The sequence below is a fragment of the Coregonus clupeaformis genome, chromosome 29 (assembly GCF_020615455.1).
Source record: "Coregonus clupeaformis isolate EN_2021a chromosome 29, ASM2061545v1, whole genome shotgun sequence".
Lineage (NCBI taxonomy): Eukaryota > Metazoa > Chordata > Actinopteri > Salmoniformes > Salmonidae > Coregonus > Coregonus clupeaformis.
Window position 1 is genome coordinate 27,126,918 of NC_059220.1, and position 17,491 is coordinate 27,144,408.

General features: G+C 44.1%; 1 protein-coding gene across 2 annotated transcripts in view; it reads left to right on the forward strand.

The window, feature by feature from the left end:
- The window catches only part of LOC121544474 (centrosomal protein of 170 kDa protein B-like), a 51,041-nt gene that overhangs the window by 9,519 nt on the left and 24,031 nt on the right, over positions 1–17,491 (forward strand). For both annotated transcript variants that reach the window (XM_045209146.1, XM_045209145.1), the window contains exons 3-6: positions 2,784–2,873; positions 3,858–3,936; positions 4,513–4,571; positions 6,275–6,425. In XM_045209146.1, coding sequence (XP_045065081.1) covers positions 2,784–2,873; positions 3,858–3,936; positions 4,513–4,571; positions 6,275–6,425 — 379 coding nt within the window. The remainder of the gene's footprint in view (positions 1–2,783; positions 2,874–3,857; positions 3,937–4,512; positions 4,572–6,274; positions 6,426–17,491) is intronic.

Genomic DNA, 17,491 nt, shown 5'->3' on the forward strand with positions numbered 1-17,491 from the left:
CAGCGCCAGTAAGTGGCTAGGCCTACTCCCTTGAAAATAGTGTTTTTGTCACACCCTCTGCATAATGAATTCTGCTCTGTCGAAACAGGTCATTAAGTTCCAGTCTACTTATTTATAGCTACATTTCTCTCTCTGTTGAATAGTTGTCTTCCAGCATTTTCCAATGACTTCTGAAGTCTTCATTTCTGTAAATTAGAGGAAAAATGTGTAGTGTATACCATAGTTGAGTCCTCCACTGAGTGATAATTTATTTCTAAAAATGATTTTAAATTGGATCTAAACTGAAAGATGAAGTCAGTTGTGTAGTAAAGTATTATTAAACCATCTCAGTGCACATTTTTTCATTGGGAAGATTTGAAATGTACAAAAGAATGGGATTATGGTCAGAATGTTTTTTATAAATTCCATGTTACCTTTAATATCAGTAGATGTTAAAGCATAGCAAATTCTCGAGAAAAGTCTAAAATCTAGCAGAAAAGCATGTATAGTCCTTAGTTGTGGGATTATGAAATCTCCAACAGTCATTAAGATTAAGATCTTTAAGAAATTGTTTAAGTGCATTGGAAGCATTCACTTGTGATGAGCTATGAGAAGGTCCAGATCTACGCTACCAGTCAAAAGTTTGGACCCACCTACTCATTCAAGGGTTTTTCTTCATTTTTACTATTTTTTACATTGTAGAATAATAGTGAAGGGTGGCTATTTTGAAGAATCTCAAATATAAAATATATTTTGATTTGTTTAACACTTTTTTGGTTACTACATGATACTATATGTGTTGTTTCATAGTTTTGATGTCTTCACTATTATTCTACAATGTAAAAAAAATGTAAAACTAAAGAAAAACCCTTGAATGAGTAGGTGTGTCCAAACTTTTGACTGGTACTGTATCTAGCTTAGAATCAATAATGGCATTCATGCCAGTTCCAATAATAAGCGTATAATCTGATCAATTGAGCAGGCTTCTGGTTACAGAAGGGAGAAAATCTTTGTCATATGAGTTATAAGCATCAATAGATACAAATGCTATTTTACTTCCATACAGAGTGGAACATATGTAAGTAAATCTGCCCTGTTTATCATTTCCACTTTTTTCAATTGTAAGGGGTAGATTGCATTTATGTAGAATAAGCACCCCTTTAGATTTAGATATGAAGCAGGAGGCAGCTGCCAGTTTGTAGTCTTTAAAAAAAAAGGTATATGGACATCACCCTCTAAAAGATGTGTGTTGTGATGTATTTCTGGTAGATGTTTTCTAAGACCCCCTTTCCATCTGTTTGACCAGAAATCAAAGCCTTTGCTTTTTCCTAATTTATAGGATCGAAAATGGTTGGAAAATGTATATATGCCTCCATCTAAAAAATGTATACAATAATCTTAGCTTTCATTTAACACCCAATTTTGATATGCTCCAATGAACTTCATGTTGATGCTCATGGATCCTTTTACATGGACATTACCCAATACTGTAGAGCTTTCAAAGTGTTGATGGTAATACCAAACAAACCAGGATAATCGTACTAGGCATTGCTTCAATTTATAATTGCCCACTGCTGATTTGAGAAAGGAAAATAGCTACTCCATAAAACTAGAGCCTCTAAAATCTCCAAATTAGTGGTTAACCAGTGGAGGCTCCTCAGAGGAGGAAGGGGAGGACCATCCTACTCAGTGAACTTCATAAAAATTGTGCAACATTAATAAAGTTATCCTTTTTAGATAAAACTACTAAATATATTCACGTCACCAAATAACTGATTTAAAATACACTGTTTTGCAATGAAGGTCTACCTGAAGGACATGTACCTGAATTTGTCCAATAGAAACACTAGTTTTGGTTCCAAAACGTAAAGTTTTGCAACTGTTTGGACTAACGATTACACCCTAGATGAGCTAGATGCAGGCAAGCGTGTGCAAGGTGGTATTGAATGTGTCACTGTCTGTCACCTTGATTACTCCAATTTGTCTCTCGACATGTGCACCTACGTTAAACTTTCATTTGTAGGCTAGGTTGTAGCAACCTCATGATGAGTATAGGGACAATTTGAGAGTCATGTAGTAGCCTAAGCCTATGTTACATTGAGCTGGGTGAATGGAATATGAATGACAGTCATCCAATATCCTGTAATAGAAATAAGGCCATGCTCATTAAAAAAAAAAGATTGTCCTCCCTAATCTTAAATGGCACCGACTGCCACTGTGGTTAACATGCAGTAGGTGACAACAATATGAATGAACGATAGTAACAGTAATAACTAAACAAATGAGTTAGGTGGGTGAAAGGTCTGTCTTTGATGTGGTGAAGAGGAGGCCTGGAGTGGATAATGAGTGGAAGAGAGAGAGAGAGAGAGTGGCTCAGCCTGCCGTAATTACTGTTTTTGTTCTGCCCGTTAATTAATGAGCAGAACTACAGTAGAGCTGTCTTTCTAATCCTCCTGCCCTGCCGGCTGGTGGCTTGTTGAGGACAGGGATGAATTGTTGAGTTGTGTAAAGTGCTCTCCTTGCCTGTTCAGTGTCAGACTTGGGTCGTCTTCATCCAGCGGGTACCAGAATGACCCGGCTTGTATTGGTTAGGAGTAATAGTGATTCTTTGCAGGAATGTAAGCAAACTCAAAGGCCTATCTGTTTGACTATGAGCACAGTTATCTACTGTACATGCATGTAGCCTTCATTGCAGATATTTTGTTTCACTGCTTAAACTCATGACAGTATCCAATCTCTGAGGTTTCTTAGCCATTGCCCATCAGTATGAGATGCTCAGGTATGTTCTCTGTCTTGTTTTACAGTCGCGCAGTGTGGACAAGCAACATGCTGTCGTCAACTACGACCCAGCCACAGACGAGCACATGGTGAAGGACCTGGGCAGCCTGAACGGGGTGAGTCTCATCTTGTCCCCTGCATACATGTTGAATAAAGGATCCAGCTAGCCACTTCATGGAGGGTCCAGAGGACCACTACCAGTCCCCCAGGCTTTAGCACAAAAGAGCCCTCTCTCAGTGCCAGAGGCAGTTGCTAGAGCAGCAATGAGCACAGCATTTTCTGCTTTTCTATGGTCTCCTTCTTTCTCTCTCTCTACCCCTCTCTCTGTCTTTTTCGCTCTATTTCTGCCTCACTCTCTCTCTTTCTCTCTCTCCCTCCCCCTGACGCCTCCCGCTTTACTATTGCCACTTCATTGCACTGTTCCAGCAAAGCACTGGACTGAGGAGAGGGAAAGACTGTAGTGTTTCTCTTGGCACCAGCAGTTGGAGCAGCCAACTCTAAACAGAGCAGAATAGAACGTCAGAAGCATGTTACTGAAATGTGTCATGGCAGTTTGTTTTCCTATTACTTTGACAATTATCTTTATTTAGTCTACTTATGGTGGTGAGCCCTTTTTTAAGCACTGTTAGGCTATAGCCTTCCACTAAGCGATACTTGATACAGTATCTATACCTCTGGATTGTGGGTTTAATTTAGATTATGCAGAGTGTAATGTAATTAAGTCGTGTAGCTTTTGCTGGTGTGTGAGTGCTCTCAGAGTTAGCCTGCTCTCTACCCACCTGTCCCCTGACTGCCTTCCTGAGCCTACTCAGGGCAGATGGCCATTGCATAACTGCATAATCTCATTAATCCCTTAATTTACAGGTAGTATATCTTACATTTCACTAGGAGACAGGCAACTGCTAAGCAGCACCTAGCTAGGAAAACTCCAGAGGATGTGTGTGCAATGGAATGACCTGTTGCCAGTGTGACAACTAACTCTTTTATCATCAGTATCTGTTTTTATTCCAATGGCAGTGAACTAATCATGATTGTTGATTTTTCTGAAGCTTTTAATGTAAACGCACCAAAACAAACAGTTTTATCTATTTTCTCCCTAGACTTTTGTGAATGATCTGAGAATCCCAGACCAGACTTACATCACCCTGAAGCCCTCTGATGTCATCCGCTTTGGATATGATATCCTTTTGATTATCTGATAATGATTGTAATTCTTTTTAGTGTTTTATTGATTATTCAATCTTCATTGTTTGGGGATTTTCTTTATTGGATCAGAAGAATGCATACTTTTGAACCTCTGAGTGCTCTCTTATGCTTGTTTCTTACAAACAATTGGATTCCATAAAGCTTTGGTCTATACTTGCTGGTAGAAAGGAATTTCAAATATTCATTTTCTTTTCCCTCAGTGGTTTGTGCACCAAACTCTCCCAGCATGTTAATTCCCTGTGGTTTGAGTCAGGGTTTTTAGATTATGCTCAACTCTGGACTGAAAAGCTCTTGGACCCTTGAACCTCTGAGCTGAAAAACATGAATAATGAAATTGAGTTTAGATAACTGGGACAAAAGATGCTTAAAGGTAGACGTTTTTAGTATGCGTTGCCATGCCACATGCCACATGTCTCAGAGTTCTCCGAAAGTTAGAGCTTCAAGGACTGCATAGGCTAATAATTATCTAAAATGGCAAGTGTCAGTGACATGTATTATTCTAACCCAATGGCTCCAGATTGAAAATGCCTTCCTTAACTCTTCTTCCACATTCTCATATGTACGTCCTGGAGAGGAGTCAACACAAGGTGCCAGAGGAGGCTCTCAAAGTAAGTGAGAACTGCCACACATATACAGTGGGGAAAAAAAGTATTTAGTCAGCCACCAATTGTGCAAGTTCTCCCACTTAAAAAGATGAGAGAGGCCTGTAATTTTTATCATAGGTACACGTCAACTATGACAGACAAATTGAGAGAGAAAAAATCCAGAAAATCACATTGTAGGATTTTTAATGGATTTATTTGCAAATTATGGTGGAAAATAAGTATTTGGTCACCTACAAACAAGCAAGATTTCTGGCTATCACAGACCTGTAACTTCTTCTTTAAGAGGCTCCTCTCTCCTCCACTCGTTACCTGTATTAATGGCACCTGTTTGAACTTGTTATCAGTATAAAAGACACCTGTCCACAACCTCAAACAGTCACACTCCAAACTCCACTATGGCCAAGACCAAAGAGCTGTCAAAGGACACCAGAAACAAAATTGTAGACCTGCACCAGGCTGGGAAGACTGAATCTGCAATAGGTAAGCAGCTTGGTTTGAAGAAATCAACTGTGGGAGCAATTATTAGGAAATGGAAGACATACAAGACCACTGATAATCTCCCTCGATCTGGGGCTCCAAGCAAGATCTCACCCCGTGGGGTCAAAATGATCACAAGAACGGTGAGCAAAAATCCCAGAACCACACGGGGGGACCTAGTGAATGACCTGCAGAGAGCTGGGACCAAAGCAACAAAGCCTACCATCAGTAACACACTAAGCCGCCAGGGACTCAAATCCTGCAGTGCCAGATGTGTCCCCCTGCTTAAGCCAGTACATGTCCAGGCCCGTCTGAAGTTTGCTAGAGTGCATTTGGATGATCCAGAAGAGGATTGGGAGAATGTCATATGGTCAGATGAAACCAAAATAGAACTTTTTGGTAAAAACTCAACTCGTCGTGTTTGGAGGACAAAGAATGCTGAGTTGCATCCAAAGAACACCATACCTACTGTGAAGCATGGGGGTGGAAACATCATGCTTTGGGGCTGTTTTTCTGCAAAGGGACCAGGACGACTGATCCGTGTAAAGGAAAGAATGAATGGGGCCATGTATCGTGAGATTTTGAGTGAAAACCTCCTTCCATCAGCAAGGGCATTGAAGATGAAACGTGGCTGGGTCTTTCAGCATGACAAAGATCCCAAACACACCGCCCGGCAACGAAGGAGTGGCTTCGTAAGAAGCATTTCAAGGTCCTGGAGTGGCCTAGCCAGTCTCCAGATCTCAACCCCATAGAAAATCTTTGGAGGGAGTTGAAAGTCCGTGTTGCCCAGCGACAGCCCCAAAACATCACTGCTCTAGAGGAGATCTGCATGGAGGAATGGGCCAAAATACCAGCAACAGTTTGTGAAAACCTTGTGAAGACTTACAGAAAACGTTTGACCTGTGTCATTGCCAACAAAGGGTATATAACAAAGTATTGAGAAACTTTTGTTATTGACCAAATACTTATTTTCCACCATAATTTGCAAATAAATTCATTAAAAATCCTACAATGTGATTTTCTGGATTCTTTTTTTCTCATTTTGTCTGTCATAGTTGACGTGTACCTATGATGAAAATGACAGGCCTCTCATCTTTTTAAGTGAGAGAACTTGCACAATTGGTGGCTGACTAAATACTTTTTTCCCCCACTGTACATGTCATCTATGAATGTAAGTGATAGTCTGGTAGGGGCTTTTTCATATCCTGCTTTCCTTTTGCGTGTATTAGCATGAGAAGTACACCAGCCAGCTGCAGATGAGTATGAAGGCCCTGGAGGCCAGAAAGAGGGAGAAGGAGAGGCAGCATGCTGAGGAGAGAACCAGAGACTCATCCCGCTCCAAACAGGAGAAAGCTGAGCATAAAGCTGCCCTCGCAGCAGGTAAAACTCTGTTTAACTCACAACTTCAGCCCTGTCCCAGTCCTCTTGTTGTCCTTTTACATTTACATTTACGTCATTTAGCAGACGCTCTTATCCAGAGCGACTTACAAATTGGTGCATTCACCCTATAGCCAGTGGGATAACCACTTTACAATTTTTTTATTTAATTTTTTTTGGGGGGGGAGGGGGGGGTAGAAGGATTACTTTATCCTATCCCAGGTATTCCTTAAAGAGGTGGGGTTTCAAATGTCTCCGGAAGGTGGTGAGTGACTCCGCTGTCCTGGCGTCGTGAGGGAGCTTGTTCCACCATTGGGGTGCCAGAGCAGCGAACAGTTTTGACTGGGCTGAGCGGGAACTATGCTTCCGCAGAGGAAGGGGAGCCAGCAGGCCAGAGGTGGATGAACTCAATGCCCTCGTTTGGGTGTAGGGACTGATCAGAGCCTGAAGGTACGGAGGTGCCGTTCCCCTCACAGCTCCATAGGCAAGCACCATGGTCTTGTAACAGATGCGAGCTTCAACTGGAAGCCAGTGGAGTGTGCGGAGGAGCGGGGTGACGTGAGAGAACTTGGGAAGGTTGAACACCAGACGGGCTGCGGCATTCTGGATGAGTTGAAGGGGTTTAATGGCACAGGCAGGGAGCCCAGCCAACAGCGAGTTGCAGTAATCCAGACGGGAGATGACAAGTGCCTGGATTAGGACCTGTGCCGCTTCCTGTGTAAGGCAGGGTCGTGCTCTCCGAATGTTGTAGAGCATGAACCTACAGGATCGGGTCACCGCCTTGATGTTAGCGGAGAACGACAGGGTGTTGTCCAGGGTCACGCCAAGGCTCTTCGCACTCTGGGAGGAGGACACAACGGAGTTGTCAACCGTGATGGCAAGATCATGGAACGGGCAGTCCTTCCCCGGGAGGAAGAGCAGCTCCGTCTTGCCGAGGTTCAGCTTGAGGTGGTGATCCGTCATCCATACTGATATGTCTGCCAGACATGCAGAGATGCGATTCGCCACCTGGTTATCAGAAGGGGGAAAGGAGAAGATTAGTTGTGTATCGTCAGCGTAGCAATGATAGGAGATGCCATGTGAGGATATGACAGAGCCAAGTGAGGATATGACAGAGCCAAGTGACTTGGTGTATAGCGAGAATAGGAGAGGGCCTAGAACTGAGCCCTGGGGGACACCAGTGGTGAGAGCACGTGGTGCGGAGACAGCTTCTCGCCACGCCACTTGGTAGGAGCGACCGGTCAGGTAGGACACAATCCAAGAGTGAGCCGCGCCGGAGATGCCCAGCTCGGAGAGGGTGGAGAGGAGGATCTGATGGTTCACAGTATCAAAGGCAGCAGACAGGTCTAGAAGGACAAGAGCAGAGGAGAGAGAGTTAGCTTTAGCAGTGCGGAGAGCCTCCGTGACACAGAGAAGAGCAGTCTCAGTTGAATGACCAGTCCTGAAACCTGACTGGTTTGGATCAAGAAGGTTATTCTGAGAGAGATAGCAAGAGAGTTGGCTAAAGACGGCACGCTCAATAGTTTTGGAAAGAAAAGAAAGAAGGGATACTGGTCTGTAGTTGTTGACATCAGAGGGATCGAGTGTTGGTTTTTTGAGAAGGGGTGCAACTCTCGCTCTCTTGAAGACGGAAGGGACATAGCCAGCGGTCAAGGATGAGTTGATCAGCGAGGTGAGGTAGGGGAGAAGGTCACCGGAGATGGTCTGGAGAAGAGAGGAGGGGATAGGGTCAAGCGGGCAGGTTGTTGGGCGGCCTGCAGTCACAAGTCACAAGATTTTATCTGGAGATAGAGGGGAGAAAGAAGTCAAAGCATAGGGTAGGGCAGTGTGAGCAGGACCAGCAGTGTCATTTGACTTAACAAACGAGGATCGGATGTCGTCAACCTTCTTTTCAAAGTGGTTGACGAAGTCATCCACAGAGAGGGAGGAGGGGGGGAGAATGTGGCAAAGAGCTTCCTAGGGTTAGAGGCAGATGCTTGGAATTTATAGTGGTAGAAAGTGGCCTTAGCAGCAGAAACAGATGAAGAAAATGTAGAGAGGAGGGAGTGAAAAGATGCCAGGTGGTGAGTGAGTCTAGTTTTCTTCCATTTCCGCTCAGCTGCCCGGAGCTCTGTTCTGTGAGCTCGCAATGAGTCGTCAAGCCACGGAGCTGGAGGGGAGGACCTTCCGGCCGGGAGGATAGGGGACATAGAGAGTCAACGGATGCAGAAAGGGGGGAGAGGAGGGTTGAGGAGGCAGAATCAGGAGATTGGAGGGAGAAGGATTGAGCAGAGGGAAGAGATGATAGGATGGAAGAGGAGAGAGTAGCGGGAGAGAGAGAGCGAAGGTTGCGGCGGCGCATTACCATCTGTGTAGGGGCAGAGTGAGTAGTGTTGGAGGAGAGCGAGAGAGAAAAGGATACAAAGTAGTGGTCGGAGACATGGAGGGGAGTTGCAGTGAGATTAGTAGAAGAACAGCATCTAGTAAAGATGAGGTCAAGCGTATTACCTGCCTTGTGAGTAGGGGGGACGGTGAGAGGGTGAGGTCAAAAGAGGAGAGGAGTGGAAAGAAGGAGGCAGAGAGAAATGAGTCAAATGTAGACGTAGGGAGGTTGAAATCCCCCCAAAACTGTGAGGGGTGAGCCATCCTCAGGAAAGGAACTTATCAAGGCGTCAAGCTCATTGATGAACTCTCCAAGGGAACCTGGAGGGCGATAGATGACAAGGATATTAAGCTTAAATGGGCTAGTGACTGTGACAGCATGGAATTCAAATGAGGAGATAGACAGATGGGTTAGGGGAAAAATTGAGAATGTCCACTTGGGAGAGATGAGGATTCCTGTGCCACCACCCCGCTGACCAGATGCTCTCGGGGTATGCGAGAACACATGGTCAGACGAGGAGAGAGCAGTAGGAGTAGCAATGTTTTCAGTGGTAATCCATGTTTCCGTCAGCGCCAAGAAGTCGAGGGACTGGAGGGTAGCATAGGCTGGGATGAAGTCTGCCTTGTTGGCAGCAGAACGGCAGTTCCAGAGGCTGCCTGAGACCTGGAACTCCAGTTGTGTGGTGCGTGCAGGGACCACCAGGTTAGAGAGGCAGCAGCCACGCGGTGTGAGGCGTTTGTGTAGCCTGTGCGGAGAGGAGAGAACAGGGATAGGCAGAGGCATAGTTGACAGGCTGCAGCAAATGGCTACAATAATGCAGAGGAGATCGGAATGAAATGAACTAAACATCTGGGAAAGGAGAGAGCGGGGCCTCCCTCACCACAACTCCCAAATATAACTCTCCCAACTTCCACTTTAAAAATTAGAATTGTTGTAAACTACAGCGGTTCAATGTTTCTAGGAATAGACTCTAACTTACTTTATTCAGCTAGCTAACTTACAGTATTCTTCCATGAAAACCGCCCAGGGCACCGTATCCTATGACGCCATAGCTAACTAGCATGCTAGCATCCAATAACACACGGTTTAGCACCAATACTTGGTTACAACAAACTACCAATAGTGTGTTAACACACTAAACAGATAATTCGTGTCCGTGTCTAGTTCCTTTCATAACGCAGCAATAATTAAATGTTGGCTAGCTAGCACAAAGTCAGTCATGCTAGCTACACAAGTGGACTACACATCTCGAATGTTCAGAAAGGGAAGCTTTATGTTGCAAAATTCTCATTGACTAAAATTATATTGTATTTAGCTGCTACAGTACTGCTAGCTGGTAGTGTTGGCTAGCTAGCGATGGCTGTGGTGTTGACTTTGTTTGAAAAACGGCGTCGCTGCGAACGAGTGTAGCTGGCTAAAATGATATTGTATTTAGTTGCTACAGTTCTGCTAGCTGGTAGTGTTGGCTAGCTAGCAATGGCTGCGGTGTTGACTTTGTTTGAAAAACGGTGTCGCTGCGAACGAATGTAGCTGGCAAAAATTATATTGTATTTAGTTGCTACAGTACTGGTAGCGTTGGCTAGCTAGCAATGGCTGCGGTGATGACTTTGTTTGAAAAACGGCGTCGCTGCGAACGAATGTAGCTGGCTAAAAGGATATTGTGTTTAGTTGCTATAGTACTGCTAGCTGGTAGTGTTGGCTAGCTAGCAATGGCTGCGGTGTTGACTTTGTTTGAAAAACGGCGTCGCTGCGAACGAATGTAGTTGGCTAGCTAACCTCGATAGTTTCTCTATACTACACCTTTATCTTTGATACAAATACAACTATGTAGCTAGCTAACATTACACTAATGTACACCTATGCATTTTCTCTGCAAGGTCTCTGCAAATGTAGAAGAATGGTGCCGGAGGAGATGGCTGCCATTTTACGGGCTCCTAACCAATTGTGCTATTTTGTGTTTTTCGCGTTGTTTGTAACTTATTTTGTACATAATGTTTCTGCCACCGTCTCTTATGACCAAAAAGAGCTTCTAGATATCAGAACAGCGATTACTCACCTCGAACTGGACAAATATGTTTTATTTGACGAGTCGGACGCGAAGGACTTACTCCAGATACCCGACCAGGCCCAAATCCCCATCATTCGCATGAAGAGAAGACGCCGATACAGGGGTCGGCGAGTGGCTAACCCGCCTCTACCATCCGTCCTATTGGCCAACGTGCAATCATTGGAGAATAAACTGGATGAGCTACGTTCAAGACTATCCTACCAACGGGACATTAAAAACTGTAATATCTTATGTTTCACTGAGTCGTGGCTGAACGACGACGTGGATAATAAACAGTTGGCTGGTTTTTCCGTGCATCGGCAAGACAGAACAGATGCCTCCGGTAAGACAAGGGGTGGTGGTATGTGTCTATTTGTCAATAACAGCTGGTGCACGAAATCAAATATTAAGGAAGTCTCTAGGTTTTGCTCGCCTGAGTTAGAGTATCTCATGATAAGCTGTAGACCACACTATTTACCAAGAGAGTTTATCTATATTTTTAGTCTATTTACCACCACAAACCGATGCTGGCACTAAGACCACACTCAACGAGCTGTATAAAGCCATAAGCAAACAAGAAAATGCTCATCCAGAGGCGGCGCTCCAAGTGGCCGGGGACTTTAATGCAGGGAAACTTAAATCCGTTTTACCTCATTTCTACCAGCATGTTACATATGCAACAAGAAAAGAAAAAAACTAGACCACTTTTACTCCACACAGAGGTGCGTACAAAGCTCTCGCTCGCCCTCCATTTGGCAAATCTGACCATAATTCTATCCTCCCGATTCCTGCTTACAAGCAAAAACTAAAGCAGGAAGTACCAGTGACTCGCTTAATACGGAAGTGGTCAGATGATGCAGATGCTACGCTACAGGACCTTTTTGCTAGCACAGACTGGAATATGTTCCAGGACTCATCCGATGTCATTGAAGAGTATACCATATCAGTCACCTGCTTCATCAATAAGTGCATCGATGACGTTGTCCCGACAGTGACCGTACGTACATACCCCAACCAGAAGCCATGGATTACAGGCAACATCCGCACTGAGCTAAAGGGTAGAGCTGCCGCTTTCAAGGAGCGGGACTCTAACCCGGACGCTTATAAGAAATCCTGCTATGCCCTCAGACAAAAGATCAAACAGGCAAAGCTTAAATACAGGACTAAGATTGAATCCTACTACACCGGCTTCGATGCTCGTCGGATGTGGCAGGGCTTGCAAACTATTGCGGACTACAAAGGGAAGCCCAGCCGCGAGCTTAACACCTCCCTCTGCAACTGGATCCTGGACTTCCTGACAGGCCGCCCCCAGGTGGTAAGGGCAGTTAACAACACATCTGCCACACTGATCCTCAACACGGGGGCCCCTCAGGAGTGTGTGTTCAGTCCTCTCCTGTACTCCCTGTTCACCCATGACTGCATGGCCAAGCACAACTCCAACACCATCATTAAGTTTGCCGACGACACAACAGTGGTAGGCCTGATCACCAACAACGATGAGACAGACTATAGGGAGGAAGTCAGAGACCTGGCAGTGTGGTGCCAGGATAACAACCTCTCCCTTAACATGATCAAGACAAAAGAGATGATTGTGGACTACAGGAAAAGGAGTGCCGAGCATGCACCCATTCTCATCGACGGGGCTGTAGTGGAGCAGGTTGAGAGCTTCCAGTTCCTTGGTGTCCACATCACCAACAAACTATCATGGTCCAAACACACCAAGACAGTTGTGAAGAGGACACGACAATGCCTATTCTCCCTCAGGGGACTGAAAAGATTTGGCATGGGTCCTCAGATCCTCAAAATACTACAGCTGCACCATCGAGAGCATCCTGACTGGTTGCATAACCGCCTGGTATGGCAACTGCTCGGCCTCCGACCGCAAGGCGCTACAGAGGGTAGTGTGTAAGTCCCAGTGCATCACTGGGGCCAAGCTTCCTGCCATCCATGACCTCTATACCAGGCGGTGTCAGAGGAAGGCCCCAGAAATTGCCAGAGACTCCAGCCACCGTAGTGATAGACTGTTCTCTCCGCTACCGCAGGGCAAGCGGCACCAGAGTGCCAAGTCTAGGTCCAAAAGGCTTCTTAACAGCTTCTACCCCCAAGCCATAAGACTGCTAAACAGCTAATCAAATGGCTACCCGGACTATTTGCATTGACGCTGCTGCTACTCGCTGTTTATTATCTATGCATAGACACTTTACCCCTACCTACATGTACATATTACCTCAAGTACCTCAACTAACCTGTACCCCGCACATTGACTCGGTACCGGTACCCCCTGTATATAGCCTCGTTATTGTTATTTTATTGTTGCCCTTTTATTTTTTACTTTAGTTTATTTAGTAAATATTTTTCTTACTCTTATTTTTCTTAACTGCATTGTTGGTTAAGGGTTTGTAAGTAAGCATTTTTACACCTGTTGTATTCGGCGCATGTGACAAGTAATATTTGATTTGAAATGTTTAAGCAAATACAATTGATGAATTTAACTGTTTGTCTTTGTCACATACAGTACCAGCATATCAGTCTGTCATACCTCAGGTAAAAGATAGCTGCTGACGTCTATTCTAATATCTTATTCAAGTGAGGAAGATTGTCTCCTCATAAGCATTTTATACCACAAAGTGTTAGACGATCTGTTAAGATGCGCACAGCTCTCCTTGTTAAGGAGTGTGCGATAAAGCAACCTTATGAGATGACAGGTTCAAAGGTTCAATCCAGTAGGGTCAGACGTGCAGCATTACTAGTATGGAATGCCAGTTGGCAGGATGAGTGAAGTGACATTGGTCTTGCCTGCTGAGCATGTTGAGCTGGGACAGTTACAGCCTTATCTCTGTCTGCCATGCCTCTGGACTGGGGAGGAGTGCTGAACCAACTCCTGGTGCAGCTAGCACAAGGTGTATGTGAGGCTGTGTTTTTCCATGCGAAGCGAGCGTCACTGGCCAGTTGGTTAGGGGGATTGTAGTTTTGCTGTCTCACTCACCGTCCAGTACATACAGGTGTCCTTCTGTCCTCGGCTCCACTTTTTGGCTGCATCTTTTTGGCTTTTATGTAGAGCCAAACCGATGTATTGGTTCAACAATATTATCGCCGATATTGGCCTTTTACCTTTATATCGGTATCGGATAGGGCTGTGGCATTCATTAAATTTTGTCAGCAGGTCATTGTCAAACAAATAACTGCCGGTCTCACAGTAATTGACCGTTAATTAACATAAACACGTTTATCATCTCCTGGCGCATGGACATGCATAGCCTACAAGCCACCAATGCAGACCTTTTGGAACATCTACATTTTAGTCTAATAAATACATTTAATATAGCCTACACCATCACAATGAATCCATTATTTATTTTAGACAGGTCTAAAGAAACATAATATGAAGAAAATGTTAGGCCCTGATATGACTATGCCATATTGCTGTGGGCTACACTAGTTCATATAGCAGACAAGAGTTGCTTAGAATTCCGTGGCATAATTTTTTTATTGTTTTATAGTATGAATAATACAATTGAATATAGCTGAATAAAATTGAAAGGATATTTTCTTCAAACGATTTCCAAGGAAGTGCGCCCATGCGGCTATTCTTTGTTGCGAGGTTAACAAAGAAACAGGACCTCCTACAGTGCATTCGGAAAGTATTCAGACCCCTTTACTTTTTCCACATTTTGTTACGTTACAGCCTTATTCTAAAATGGATTCGATTGTTTTTTTCCTTATCAATCTACACACAATACCTCATAATGACAAAGCAAAAACAGGTTTTTAGAAATGTTTGCAAATCTATAAAAAAACAACTAAAATAATACATTTACATAAGTATTCAGACCCTTTACTCAGTACTTTGTTGAAGCACCTTTGGCAGCGATTACAGCCTCGAGTCTAATTGGGTATGACGCTACAAGCTTGGCACACCTGTATTTGGGGAATTTCTCCCATTCTTCACTGCAGATCCTCTCAAGCTCTGTCAGGTTGGATGGGGAGTGTCGCTGAACAGCTATTTTCAGGTCTCTCCAGAGATGTTCGATCGGGTTCAAGTTCGGGCTCGGGCTGGGCCGGGCCACTGAAGGACAATCAGATACTTGCCCCAAAGCCACTCCTGCGTTCATCTTTGCCTCGATCCTGACTAGTCTCCCAGTCCCTGCCGCTGAAAAACATCCCCACAGCATGATACCATGCTTCACCGTAGGGATGGTGCCAGGTTTCCTCCAGATGTGACGCTTGGCATTCAGGCCAAAGAGTTAAATCATGGTTTCATCAGACCAGAGAATCTTGTTTCTCATGGTCTGAGAGTCCTTTAGGTGCCTTTTGGCAAACTCCAAGCGGGCTGTCATTTGCCTTTTACTGAGGAGTGGCTTCCGTCTGGCCACTCTACCATAAAGGGCTGATTGGTGGAGTGCTGCAGAGATGGTTGTCCTTCTGGAAGGTTCTCCACAGAGATCAATTTTGAGTCTCATAGCAAAGGGTCTGAATACTTATGTAAATAAGGTATTTCTGTTTTTATTTTATTTTTGGCAACATTTCTACAAACCTGTTCGCTTTGTCATCAAATCAAATGTTATTGGTCACATACACATATTTAGCAGATGTTATTGCGGGTGTAGTGGAATCCTTGTGTTCCTACCTCTAACAGTGCAGTAGTATCTATCAATTTACAACAATAGACACATCTAAAAGTAAAATAATGGAATTAAGAAATATAGACATATTAGGACAAGCAATGTCGGAGTGCCTCGAATGCCTCGAATTTCCCGGCGGCATCCCCCTTCTGTGGCCGCAATGCCCCCTAAACAATCCATGCCTTTTGCAGCCAAAGTGGCCGTTGTGCCCTTGGGCTGAATAAAATAATTATAATTCCCTGCCGTGCTCCAAAGCACCTCTCACTCACATGGCTCTCAGATATCTCAATTCTTATTAGCCAATGCCTGTCACGTGATCGGGTCCTTCTCAAAGGCATCTCCGCTAAGAAGTAGGCTACAAGTTAAGACACATCGGGAACGCAACTGTACGCGTCCCTCTTATCAAATTCCGAGGCGCATATTGAAGATGTTAGAAGATGTTAGCCTACTTTTCGTCAGCCAACAAGATGAGTAGGCCTAACGAACTGCAAAAGCACTACCCTATGTCAATCTACTATCACCCATAGTACAAAAGTCAACTTGTCCTTCTGTGCAATGAATCAATATTCCAAACATACTCTGGGACAGTTGTTGGATGTGATGGATCCCAAATTAATACAACCACTCGCATCAAAAAAACTTTTACATTTACGTCATTTAGCAGACGCTCTTACCCAGAGCGACTTACAAATTGGTGCATTCACCCTATAGCCAGTGGGATAACCACTTTACAATATTATTATTATTATTATTATTATTATTATAATTATAATTATTATTTTTTTAAAGCAATGAGGCTGATGCAACAGATCAGAACGTTTAGCTTAAAATGTTGATAAACTATTAGGCTATTTCTTCACATTATAAGCGCAGCAATGCGCACACGGCAGTAGGTTATAAGCATGAATGTTCCAAAATCCAATCAATTAGCAGGAAAACACTTTTCTCAAAAGTGACTGCAAATGCGATTATGCATGTAATGCTTAATTATAAAGGTGCATTTTTATGGTGAAAGTTATCTGCCCCAAACTTGAAACTCACGCGCTGCCTACAGTGAGGGGAAAAAAGTATTTGATCCCCTGCTGATTTTGTACGTTTGCCCACTGTCAAAGAAATGATCAGTCTATAATTTTAATGGTAGGTTTATTTGAACAGTGAGAGACAGAATAACAACAAAAAAATCAAGAAAAACGCTTGTCAAATATGTTATAAATTGATTTGCATTTTAATGAGGGAAATAAGTATTTGACCCCCTCTCAATCAGAAAGATTTCTGGCTCCCAGGTGTCTTTTATACAGGTAACGAGCTGAGATTAGGAGCACACTCTTAAAGGGAGTGCTCCTAATCTCAGTTTGTTACCTGTATAAAAGACACCTGTCCACAGAAGAAATCAATCAATCAGATTCCAAACTCTCCACCATGGCCAAGACGAAAGAGCTCTCCAAGGATGTCAGGGACAAGATTGTAGACCTACACAAGGCTGGAATGGGCTACAAGACCATCGCCAAGCAGCTTGGTGAGAACTGGGTGAAAGTGTTGTGGTCAGATGAGACCAAAATGGAGCTCTTTGGCATCAACTCAACTCGCCGTGTTTGGAGGAGGAGGAATGCTGCCTATGACCCCAAGAACACCATCCCCACCGTCAAACATGGAGGTGGAAACATTATGCTTTGGGGGTGTTTTTCTGCTAATGGGACAGGACAACTTCACCGCATCGAAGGGACGATGGACGGGGCCATGTACCGTCAAATCTTGGATGAGAACCTCCTTCTCTCAGCCAGGGCATGGAAAATGGGTCGTGGATGGGTATTCCAGCATGACAATGACCCAAAACACACGGCCAAGGCAACAAAGGAGTGGCTCAAGAAGAAGCACATTAAGGTCCTGGAGTGGCCTAGCCAGTCTCCAGACCTTAATCCCATAGAAAATCTGTGGAGGGAGCTGAAGGTTCGAGTTATCAAACGTCAGCCTCGAAACCTTAATGACTTGGAGAAGATCTGCAAAGAGGAGTGGGACAAAATCCCTCCTGAGATGTGTG